A 12,163-nucleotide genomic window follows, 5' to 3' on the forward strand; every position below is an offset into this window, starting at 1 on the left:
ACTGCTATATTTCATAGGAGAGATTTGTTTACAGTGACCTACTTTCTTCTAGTTGTTCTTTGGGACTATATTAAACATTCCAAAACTACATTAACTTTTATGGGTCACGAAGACACTGTGAAATGTTTTATTGTTTTAGCACAATAAATTGCATTTTCCAAATTGCTGCCTACAGACCACCCTTAATATAAGAAAATGAAAGTATTTGGTGGTATAACTATATATCAGGTACCGTTTAGATTCTGGCTGAATAAAGGTATCAACTAAATGTGATACAAGAGTGTTTTAAATATTGCAGTACAACAGAACACTTTTTGTTGTCATGTTTAGTGACTGCTGACGTAAGAATGTGCAGGCAGTGCTTGTCAGGACAGCTTCCTGAAGTGACTCATTCAACTCTCCTCTGTGGTTTGCACATAAACGTTTTAGTTGAAGCCTATTCCTGAAGTCACTAAGATGAATCAACATGGACAGTTGTACAAGTTAAACTCCATCATGCAGACACCACAAACAGGGTGGTGGGAGAACCACAGCCCAGGGCCTGCCCACCTCCCAATCGAAGTGTGAGTTCTGGGCCCTGGGGCATGACACGTAACTAAATTCCCTCCACATTAAGCAGAGAGAAAATAAAAGTGGTCACGAGAGTTATCAAGTATTCCTAACAAATCAAAATGTTCCATGAAAATTGATCAAGAAACACACTCAGACACATAATTGTTGAAAGTTTTAAAAGATAAAACATCTGAAGCTGGAGTTTTCATTTCTAAAACAAAAATGAAGCTCATAAACTAAGAAAATTGCAATTTTGGATAAAAGTAAAATTTTCTAGGACATAATTGGCAATAAAATATAAAACAGAATCCTGATAGAACAATGATCACAATTATTACAATTATTATTGTAACTCTTTCAGCCATTAATAAAACTTTTTAATCATCTTGAATACAAGTAAACCAAGTTTATAACTGCCTTGTAATGGTAAATGTCAAAACTATGAAAATCAGTTGAACACATATTTTAGAGAAGTTCGAAAGATCCTTTTCTAATGTGTTTTTATGAAGTGGTAAGTCATTGAAACTTGAGCTTGATGAGAAAAGCATAAGAAAACACAAGGGGAGATTCATCTGTTATGACGGATGCTCAAATGCTAAGGGCCATCCTGGCAAATGGGATCTAGACTGTTCTAAAATATTCATCATCGTCATATGATATTTATCTTAAAAATTCAAGGAAAATTCCCTACCAAAAAATGTAGTTATTTCTTACACAGATTAACTGGGAAAAAAAGGTATGGTTATTATGTAGGTATAATCAAACCAATGAAAATACTGACCCCGATTCATAACAAAAAGCAGAAATATAAAAGGACTTCCTCCCAAAACCTATTTTGGATTTCTTAAGATTCATACCAGATCCTCTTCAGAGTGAGGCAGTAATAGTTCTGTTTAATTTCTTGGAATAAAAAAGTTGTAGAAGTTGGTAAGGATGAATTAAAACCATCTTTGTTTGTAGAATTATTATTTATGCATAGAATACAGAGGACTCAATGCTAAACTCTTAGAAACGCAAGCACTTTGCTATGTACCAGCAATGAACAAGTGAAATTTGAAATGAAAACATATTTCCATTAATTCTAGCACATAAAGCTGAAACAGGTAGAAGTTTAACAAAATATATATGGTATCTTTATGACTAAAAACTATAAAATGCAACGTTAAAAAAATCTACAAGCTAAGTAAAGGTAGAAATATGTCTACACAGGTAAACGCTTTGTCACATTATCATTTTTCCGTGCTTATTCTGTGCACTCAGATTTGCTGGATACCAACAAATTATTTTGAAGTTTGTAAATGGTGGCAAAAGATAAAGAGTGGTTAGTATGATACTGAAGGAGAATAACACAATTGGAAATCAAAATCTACACAGTGTGAATATGTACTATCATTACAGTAATGAAAGTTACAGTGAGAAAAGCAGTATTGGAAGAAAATTAGAAAATTTACAACATGAATAACTGAATGGCCACTGAATGGTCACTGAAGAAATAGAAAAGAAAATAAAAAAATCTTCTCAAGGAAAAAAATGATTCTATATGACCTATAAATCTTTGAAGAAATGAATAAGAAAACATTTTTAAGAAATGAAGACAAGAACAAAATATCAAAACCCATGTGATGTATGGGAAACCAGTAGAGGGTAGGAGATTTGGGGAGGGTGGAAGAATGTAGAACTATATAAAAAAAATAAACAAATTTTAAAAAGCAGTATTAGTGAAAAGTTGAATGGCATAGAAAAGAGAACCCAGCAAGTTCAAAAATGAGATCAGTTGATCTTTGATGGAGGAGCAAAGGCAAGACAATCTAGATGGGACAAGTGTTTCCAACAAATGTTACTGAAACAACTTCATGTAGCTACCAAAAAGAGAAGATAGGAAAAAAATTAACAGAGAGAGAAAAGAGAATGGAAGAAAGGAAAGAAGCAAGGAAGGAAAGGAAAAGGAAGGAAGGAAGGGAGAAAGAGAATGTAGAAACAGACCTCAATTCCTTCACAAAGATTAACTCAAAATAGATCATTCATCTAACTGAAAATCATGAAATTAGAAAACTTATAGCAGATAATATGGGAGAAAATTTCAGTGAGTTCTATGAAGACCTCTCAGTTACAAAAAACACATTTGAAACAATATCAAAATATTATGTTTAAAAGTGATTTTTGTGCAAAAGCAAAAAAAAATAGAATGTCAGGAAAATTATGACAATACATCTGGGAAATAATGCTTGGGAAACATTCGTTCAGGACAAACTAAATGGAAGAATATACCCTGAAAAAGTGCATACTTCATAAGATTCTGGCGATGGCTCATTCTAGAAGGGAAAATCTGTGGACATAGATCTTTCATATCCTTGGTTAAATTTACTCCAGCTGGTGTTCCAACTACTCTCAGCAACATCATTGTTTGTGTCTACAAAGGCTATTAGACGTCTTCGTGGCATTCTTCCAGTTACGTATCAAACTTAAATTACAACTGAAACAGTAATCAGAATAAATTTCATGGAAAGCTGCGCCATTTTTGAAAGAAACGTTTAAACAGATGCATGCATTTAAGACACTGATTAGTCCCCACGTGGGATACCAACATCCCATACGGGAGAGCTTGGCTCAAGCTCAGCTTTGCTTTTGAGTCCAGCTCCCTGCTAATGCATGTCCTCCTGCCACTCACTTGGACACCTGTTTGACTTTCAGATTCTTAAGGACTGGAAATTGCCAGGATTCAGAGAGGAAGCCAGTAGGTCTCTTTCTCCCTCTTCTTTTCTTTCTCTCTGTTTCTGCCTTTCAACTAAAGATTAATTTTAAAAATAAGTATTTTGTTTCTGCCTTTCAACTAAAAATTAATTTTAAAAATAAGTATTTTTAAAACAGAAATGTGAATAGTGTAGAATAATACATATGTTAATTTCTCAGTCAATATTTATTTCAGAATATGGTGCATAAATTAACATAATTTTAGCTGTCAATTGAAATGATTTAAAATTCTATTTTACATAAAGGAGCCATCCTCCACGACCATCCGATATTGACAGGCATTTTGATCCAGGATGATAATGTTATGCTTATCTTTGCTTGAATATTGTGACATAATTATTGATGTTATGAAAATTTTATACTAAGCAGCATGCAGACAACCTGATTCATAAGAAAATATCCCTCGATTTGAACTTTTTTTTTTATAAAATAAACTCAAATACAGGAGGCATTTCTCTCCAACATTTTTCTGAGAGCCTTTTCTTTAGATATTTTAGAATTTGTGCTTTCAGGAACAATGTCTTCTGGCAACTTACACTGCTCTGATAATGACCTGAAAACAAAGCATATAAAGCCGATCAGTAATGGTTTTCTGCTTTTTGAGAATATAACAGGTTCGCTGTCTTTATAAAATTATGTCTACATAAAGGTCATGAGTGTGTTCTATGTTTGTGAGCTTGGTGACATCTAAGATGTGTTCATCTTCTTCACTACTTTGTCTGGAGTTGTATTAAGAAATATTTCCTTAAGAGAAAAATATTTGTTTTCCGTTATAAAAAAAGTTGAACAGTTTCCCTTATTTCCTAAGGTATGTCATGCAGACAGGTGAAAATGCAAACCTAAGAAACAATTTTTGCCAAGTCGCACACAGACAAAATATATCAAAATTAATTCCCTATAATTTATGATGATACAGAAAAATTAATATGATTTATCACTCCGGTCTTGCATGCTGCACCTCTAACGTCGTAACCTTTAAATGGGGCTGGCTGCATTATCTGCATCTTTGTGATGCTCTCAGCATTTTGCTGTTAAGAACATGAAAGCAGCACCTTGATCTTTTTATTATCTCTTACCTGTTTAAAGGGAACCCATGTTTCATTTGCTAAGATTACAAAGACAAGAGACACAGCCTTGAATTCAATAACGAGTGCGTGCCTCTTCACAATAACCATATTAACCTAACTAAAATTGTGTCTGGTAAGGAAACATTGAGGTTATATACTTGTTTTCCATTCAGCATAAAACAGTTATCCCCACTCAAAAAGGAATCACAGCTCTGAATTAATGATGTGGCATAACATATTCTATATTTATGAATATCTCTTCTTTAAATTTGTTAAGATGTGAATCCGTACCTTTTTATTTTTTCAGTTCCTTGAGAAATTCAACCTAATTTTTGGACTTTGACAATACGCTTTAGATATATTTCAGATCTTTGTCTTTATTACCTTATTTAAAAATTTAGGATGTTTTTAAGATATCACATGTATGATTGTTCAAGAATTTTAATCATAATTAAATATTCCTATTAAATACATCCAAATAAGAGAGCATGGCAAAGCAAATTATTATACTAAAATATTTCTGTTGATTTTTTTTGCTTCAAGACATTTTTATCTTGTACATTTTCATGACTTAACATTAAATTTAGGTGTTTAGACTTTGTCCTTTTTTACTTCCATCATCAATAAACAAATAAGAATTGTAAACTAAGCATTTTTGACTGGAACATTTATACAATACCTTACTTAAGTATCTGCAGTGTTAATATGATTATTGCCATGTCTGTCAAGACCATTACGGAACGCTGGCTGGGAAAGTGCTTACACAGTCCATTGTGCGGGCAAAAGTATTGATTCCATCACAGACAGTTTCTGGGATCTTGGTTGATATTCTGTGTTACTTACAGTTATTAAATTTTGATGATCAAGTATTTTTCTGGTATATAATTAGCGAAACAAATGGCAAAAAAAATAATGCCAACATAGCATATAACTTTTGAGAAAGTGTCTTCCACTTTCAGAACTCTTCATCTTGAAATATGCTGTTATTAAAAAAAAGGTCTAAGTTTTTAAAATAAATGTAGGCGTTTATAAACAGGAAGTTGATTACAGAGTTTGTGCTTCTAACTAAAGCATAGAAGAAATGACTCAGTGACTCAGGTGACATTTGAAATTCTGCATTACTGAAAGAATATCAAGTCAATAAACACAAGTGATTTGTGACTTCTGAAATTTGTCTCTTTATAGTAAACAAATTTAGCTACATTGGACTATTCAGTGCCGTATTGATGTATTATAGAATGTCTGGCTCTAAATCATGACTTCTGCCCCAGAGGGCGAAGTGAGATGGTATAAAGGAGGTTTCTCAAAACACGGAAAAAGAGCATTCACCTTCCGCTGACAGTGATTGCCAGAGAGGCCGTCCAGGCCCAGGGGCGTGTGTCTTGCTGTGATGGGAGGCCGGCTTCTAAATTTCTCCCTCTACAAAATATGGATTCTGTTCTTAAGGATCTATAATCTGTAGCAAATTCTGGAGTCTGAGCTGTCTGCTTCATATTTCACAGAGGTGGAGGAAGTTGGAAGTGGAAGAAAAATGCGTCCTGAAGTGACTGACAGTCCTGCGGTTGTCTCATTGACCGGATTTTTGCCAGAAAGGCACATGTTACAGCGAGTGAGTCTGGAAATTCTCACTGTCCATTACAGGTGAAATGTACACAACTAAAGCTGGAACTATCGTTACTGAAGAAGAACATGAAAATGGACATTGAGAATCAGTATCTGCTTCTGGGAAAATCAGATGTGTTTCTTTTTATTGTGTGGTTTAGTTGTGAATGGAATCATATGCATGTTCATATATATCTACATATATTATATATTGTGTATTTGAACATAATATTTCTTACATTTCAGTATGTGTTAAGCTTAAAGGTATAGTATATTTAATCAGGCTTTATTTTCAGATAGCTAAAATTTTTCTGTCAAAGTTATTTTTGGTAGAAAAGTGTATGTGAATAAATGTACCTTATAGAAAATGGGTTAAGTTGGTGAGTACATAAAAGGTAATATATAGTTACATTAGCCTAGTAAGATACAATGTATAACATTTGCATATTACATAAACATTGTATGTGCTGCATAGCCAAAACAGTGGATACAAACTGAAATATACATAAGCAGGTAAAATGTATTCGGACATTTGAATAGTCAATACAAATTAGTGTAGCATCATATTTTTCTACCTTGGGAAAAGTGTCAATTTCCTTATAGAATAGATGTCTTCTAAGACAAAAATATCAGATTCTAAGCAATATTTGCAAGTAGAAAATCCACACTTTTTCAGCATGCCTACTATATACTTCATGTACCATCTGAATAATTAAAACACAGTACTTTTATGTGATATTGACAAACAAGAAACACAAAGATAAACTGTGTTACCTGTGTTCTCAGCATGAACTGTGCTTTAAAAAAACCCATTCAGCAAATAAAAGCTGATGTAGACTTTCAAATTTGATGATTGTTTTTACTGAATTTTTGTTTGCCATATACCTAAAAACAATAGATACTGGTTTTCTAAACTCTGAGAGTATGACTATCTCTAATAGATATAAATGATGTGTTCATCCCTAATTAGAATTTCAACCATGGTTCATATGATTAGCCTGAAACCTGATACACCAGCATTCTGTGCATTGGGTTGCTTGGATTTGAAGCTCAACTCCAGCTCCCAATCTCAGCTTCCTATTTCTGCAAATCCTGGGGGAAACTGAGGGTTCAATCACTGCGTGCTTGCAACCTACGTGGGAGATCCAGATTACTTCGCCAGATGTACTTCCCTACTCCCAGCCCAGTTCTAGCTATTCAGGGCATTTGGGGAAGAAGCAGCTGATAAGCTCGCTCGCTCTCTCTTTCTCTCTCTTTCCCTCCCTCCCTCACTCCCTGCCCTTTGCACTCACTACCCCCCCTCTTTTTCTGTCTCTCAAATGAAATAAAACCTTCAACCATTTCCTCTACATACAGAAAGACAGAACAAATTAACCCAAATTCTGGAGGAGTTACACATGGCTAACAGGTGAAGGTTGGGTGATAAATTATGTCCGCTTTTGATTTGGATAGTTGTTACACCAACACAGTTCAAGGTGGTACACACTGACTCTCATAGCTCGCCCCTCTTCTCTTCATACCCCAGAACCATGATCACTATAAGTTGTAAAGGCAAGGCACAAGGTGCTTCTCCCCCTTCATGGGATTGCCAATGGCACCCCAAGAAATGCCCAGCATGGTGACTGCTGCGGTAGTAGTGCTCCCACCAAGCAACTTAGCAGTCACTTCATCAGGCTTCAAGAGCAGTTCATCTTGGGTTCATGATAACACAAATACTCACTAATATCATAGAGATTATTGAGGTGCTTTTAATAACTTTTATGAGTAATGTATTTCTTTATTTGTTGTTATCCTGCCCCTACAAGTAATAGGTCTCTTATGCTGCTGAGTTGAAACGTATTTTTTTTTTGTAAAATATCCTTTCTTTTTAAAAATACATCAGTTTATCAATTCTTCTCCTATTTCCTATACTATCAAGCACTCCTTGAAAAAATAAAAGGGCCTAGACATTTTCAGGCATCATAGAGCTGCCTGACGTTTAGAGCACCTCAAGAAGCAAAGGTCCCCCCAAAGAATCCCAAGACCATTTGGCACAGGTGGGAGGCTGAGGTTAGAGGAAAAGAATATTAGCTAATAACAACAGCCTGAAAAACCAGAGACCACATGTTTTAGCAGGCAGAGACTTAGAGATCATTTTTCATAGTTACTTGAACTTTATAAAAAAGAAAATAAAGACCCAGAGAAGTGCAATGAACAGAGCTGTGACATTGCCACACCACTGCAACTGCACTCTTGTATTCTTTCCCATTCTTTGTGTAATTATTGACTTGTGAAATCATAAAACTTTCCATTAAAGGCAAATAAACCTGAATACTTTAAAAGAAAGGTGTGTTTGATATTACAAGTTTACTCTTTGGTGTAGTGTGCCTTTCTGTTAGGGAAAAATCATTCATCTGAGAATTAGAAAACTAACCATCACAGAATATGTCGTAAACCAATTGTGTAATTAGGGAGATACTTAAAATTTAATTTGATGAATATATAGAAAAGCAGAAGTATAATAAAAAGCCACTGATTTCTTTAAAAATTAAAAAAAAACATGAATCTGAGATGAAAGCTGTCTTGTAGTTGCAGGTGTCAGGCAGTTCTAGTAGGAGCCCTTTAAATAGCTCATTTCTTGAGGAAATGGTGCTTCCTGCCTTGCCATGGCAACTTTTTAATTCTGTGATGTTTCATATATGTATTCTTGCACCACTTCAATAATTTAAATCATGGATTTGGGGAATATTGAAAAGAAGACACATCAAAAAGTCAAAAGATGGAGTTGTATGTGAATACATCAATATTTGAAATGTCATGGTGATATTAAAGTCATTGAACAAAATATATTTTTCTAGTTACAGTCCACATATTATTGCATGTGAAACTATGTACGTATGTGTGTTGAGAAATATGTAAATAGAAATTAGGAAAGAAGTTTGAACACATATATTTATTCATATCTGATATATACCCCTGTAAATATAGCCTACTGTATAATCTATATACAAACAGAAGTCACATGGAATGTTTTCTAACTTGGTTTGGTATGTACATGTTAAGGCTTCATTCTTAACACCTTACATAGGTTCTTCACAAATGACCAAGGAATCTTCCACCCTCATACTCCTAGAAGACAAAGGAGAAACACAAGGAAAAGCTGTTGGGCCGAGCAGAAGCGACTCCTGAAGGAGCTGAATTTATTAGGAAACAAGCGAGTTTATCACAAAGTGTGAACACCTGGTAACCTTGAAACACCAAGCAGCAGAGTCCCAGTGCTCGTTCTCCTTACTGCCTCCCTCTGGCCACAAAAGGAACAAAGCTTCACTAACCTCGGTGCTATCTTTCCCAAGGTCAAGCAGATACGCCATCCAGAAATGATTCTGCCTATGCAGAAGATCAACACCTGCCATGACACATCACAAGCATGTGCAAACTGAGGAACCGCCGTCTTTCCCCACCCCCTGCACTAGAAGGTATGAAAGTCCAGTGCTGTGTACCCTGGGTGGCCATTTCCATCACATGGTTACCCCGCCATGTGGAAGTGGTCCTGGGCTATCTCCCACCAGGGAGCAAGCAGTCTGTCAGACTCTGCTCTCTTCTCCCCACAGCCACCTCTGTTACTGAAATAAAGACCTCCTATGTAACTTACTGAGTCTGGATTTGGGGTTTGTGGCTCAAAAAGCTAACCAAAGCTATGTTAGTTTTAATGAGTGCAGATTTTATTCTCTCATTGTCTTAATAAATTACCGAAAATGCAACAGTTTCATGGGAAAGTTGTTAGAACCAGGTCATCACCAACACCTTTAAACTAGCTCTCTGAGAGCTGAAAATGGAAAAATGACTTCCTATGAATCAAAAGTGAATGTATTTGCATAATGAACTTTCTTGTTCATCCATGGGCAGGCTCAGAGAATTGCCTGAAAGTTGTAAAATTACGTTTCTGCTTTGTTTCAGTGCACCTGAAAGGTACAAAATGATAAATTTCATCTGGCAGGATTTATATTCAACCTTGTTTAAGATCCTTGCACCTTTTAATGATATTGTTCTTTCAAACCTAGCCATTTAATTGCCCAAATTTCACATAGGTGAAATCAAGGAAACTGCCAAAATTTGACTTCTATCAGAAAAAAATAAGGAGTCCCAATGGTGGGTTTTCAGCAGTGCAGTTACATGGACTGACGTACTTGAGAAGGACAAGCCTACCCAAGGACAGAGTGAAGGACAGGTGCAGAAGCAAGGATGCTCGGCAGAGGATACGTGAAAACACAGGAGAGAGAACGTATGCCATCAGTGTAGAAACTACCTAGAAATCAGAGTGAGGATATCTTCAAAATTTTAATTAGTTTTTATTAACAAAGAGAACAGATGTCATGGAATTCATAAGCATTGTTCTAAGATAACCTTAAGTGACATCAACAGACCAGCCATTTGGTATGTGTAAAAGCCAGTAACTTTAAACCAACTGAAAAGTTCCTGTCCCAAGGTAATGCAGAGGCGGGATTCTGATCACATCAGCTGGAATGGTAGAGGCACTGCAATGAATGAATTAGAGCTATAGATCGTGGGTTTCTCTTTGCACCTAAGAGACTTTGATTTTTTAGAGACATATTCAATGTTCAAGCAGTGAGCATTTTCCATTTGTATAATCAATGTTTTGTTTGGAGGTTATATGTTTTTAATAAGTTTCCTAAATATATTAATTTATTTGTGTAATATAAACTCTTTGTCTGCCATTAGGAAATATAATTGAAATGATCACCTTTTGAATAGTTTAAATGCTCATTTTTTCCTACATTTATTTTAACAAGAAATGACTTGGAGTTGGTACCTTAGCATGGTAGGCTAAACCTCAGCCCGCATGCTGGCATCTCGTAAGAGCATCGGTTCATGTCCCGGCTGCTTCATTTCCAATCCAGCTCTCTGCTTATGGCCTGGAAAATTAGCAGATGATGGTTCAAGTCCTTGGGCCATGGTACACCTGTGTGAGAAACCAGGAAGAAGCACCTGGCGGAGGTTAGGCTCAGCCTGGCCACTGTGGACATTTGGGGACTGAACCAGCCGTTGGAAGGGAAGATTTGTCTGTATCTCCTCCTTTCTAGCTGCAACTCTGCCTTTAAAATAAAAATATTTTTAAAAGCATGAACTGCCTGTACAGTTTCTGAAATGCCTTTACACTTCCCTTATAGTCCTTCTCACTTATTTCTATTATTTTTGAGTTACAAATTATGTGAAAACTTTATTACAGACACACTTGGAAACATCAAGGAAGGAAATTAACATTGTCCTTTTTAAAATCATTTAGTGTGGTTATGATTGGTCCAGGAAATAGCACAGGGAGCAAAGGTGGAGACTTGGGAAGCATCCCACAAGACTTGCTAACTTTGAAGTCAAATTGCTGCTGCCCGTCTTATAGGCGTGTCCCACTGAGGGAGCTACATCTGTCAACAGTAACCAAAAGCAAAGGTAATAATGTTGCTTTCCTGACTTCATAGGCCTCTTCACCTCTTCATCCTTTGGAACATTGTCTTAAGATTCTTACCATATTTTAGAAGTTCCATCCCCCATCAAAGTTGTGCTTGGAGAGACACACACCCAAACGTTCATTCTGATTGAATCACAGTTCTGTCCTCTCAGAGTAAATTCTGTCTCTTGGATTACAGCAGGATGGTTGGTGGCATCATGCAACTATTTTTTGTTTGTTTGTTTGTTTGTTTTTTAGCAGCTGAGAAACAATATAATTTTCAGAGCCTGATGGATGTCTCATCTCTTTGGTCCCATAATTCTTTAATTATATATGAATTTCCCCTTAAGAATATGTGATAGCTTGCAAACATTTTTGCAAAATTTGTGATTCATCTTTCATGAAGATACGGCATGCAATTTTCCTCTCCTTGACTGTGTGCTGAACCTCACCTGTCACCTCCAGCAAAGAAAATGCACTGGAAATCCAGCTAGCTAGCCAGGTGTCCAGCAGCCCACATGTTTAGCTTCCAGCTGGGCAGGTGCCTGACTGAGGGAAGCTCCATGGGATGGTCACTCTGTCTCCATGTGTTCCGGCTACAGGTACTGCTGTGACGGTCCATCATCCAGCATCCTGTGCTCTACCGCACTTCAATGTTGGAGCCATGAAATGTCAACACAAGAAGTGGTTACTAAGTATCATTAATTTTGTGGTCACTTTAACACTGTGGACTAAATCAAGTCATAAT

General features: G+C 36.0%; 1 protein-coding gene across 1 annotated transcript in view; it reads left to right on the forward strand.

The window, feature by feature from the left end:
• Positions 1–6,781, forward strand: part of CCDC102B (coiled-coil domain containing 102B) — a 166,204-nt gene extending 159,423 nt beyond the window's left edge. The window contains exon 9 of the mRNA XM_040984767.1: positions 5,873–6,781. Within this exon, the coding sequence (XP_040840701.1) occupies positions 5,873–5,912 (40 nt within the window). The 3' untranslated portion in view covers positions 5,913–6,781. The remainder of the gene's footprint in view (positions 1–5,872) is intronic.
• Positions 6,782–12,163: the final 5,382 nt, after the last annotated feature.

This window comes from Ochotona curzoniae, unplaced genomic scaffold (genome assembly GCF_017591425.1).
Source record: "Ochotona curzoniae isolate NIBS_2020 unplaced genomic scaffold, NIBS_Ocur_1.0 contig_43, whole genome shotgun sequence".
Taxonomy (NCBI): Eukaryota; Metazoa; Chordata; class Mammalia; order Lagomorpha; family Ochotonidae; genus Ochotona; species Ochotona curzoniae.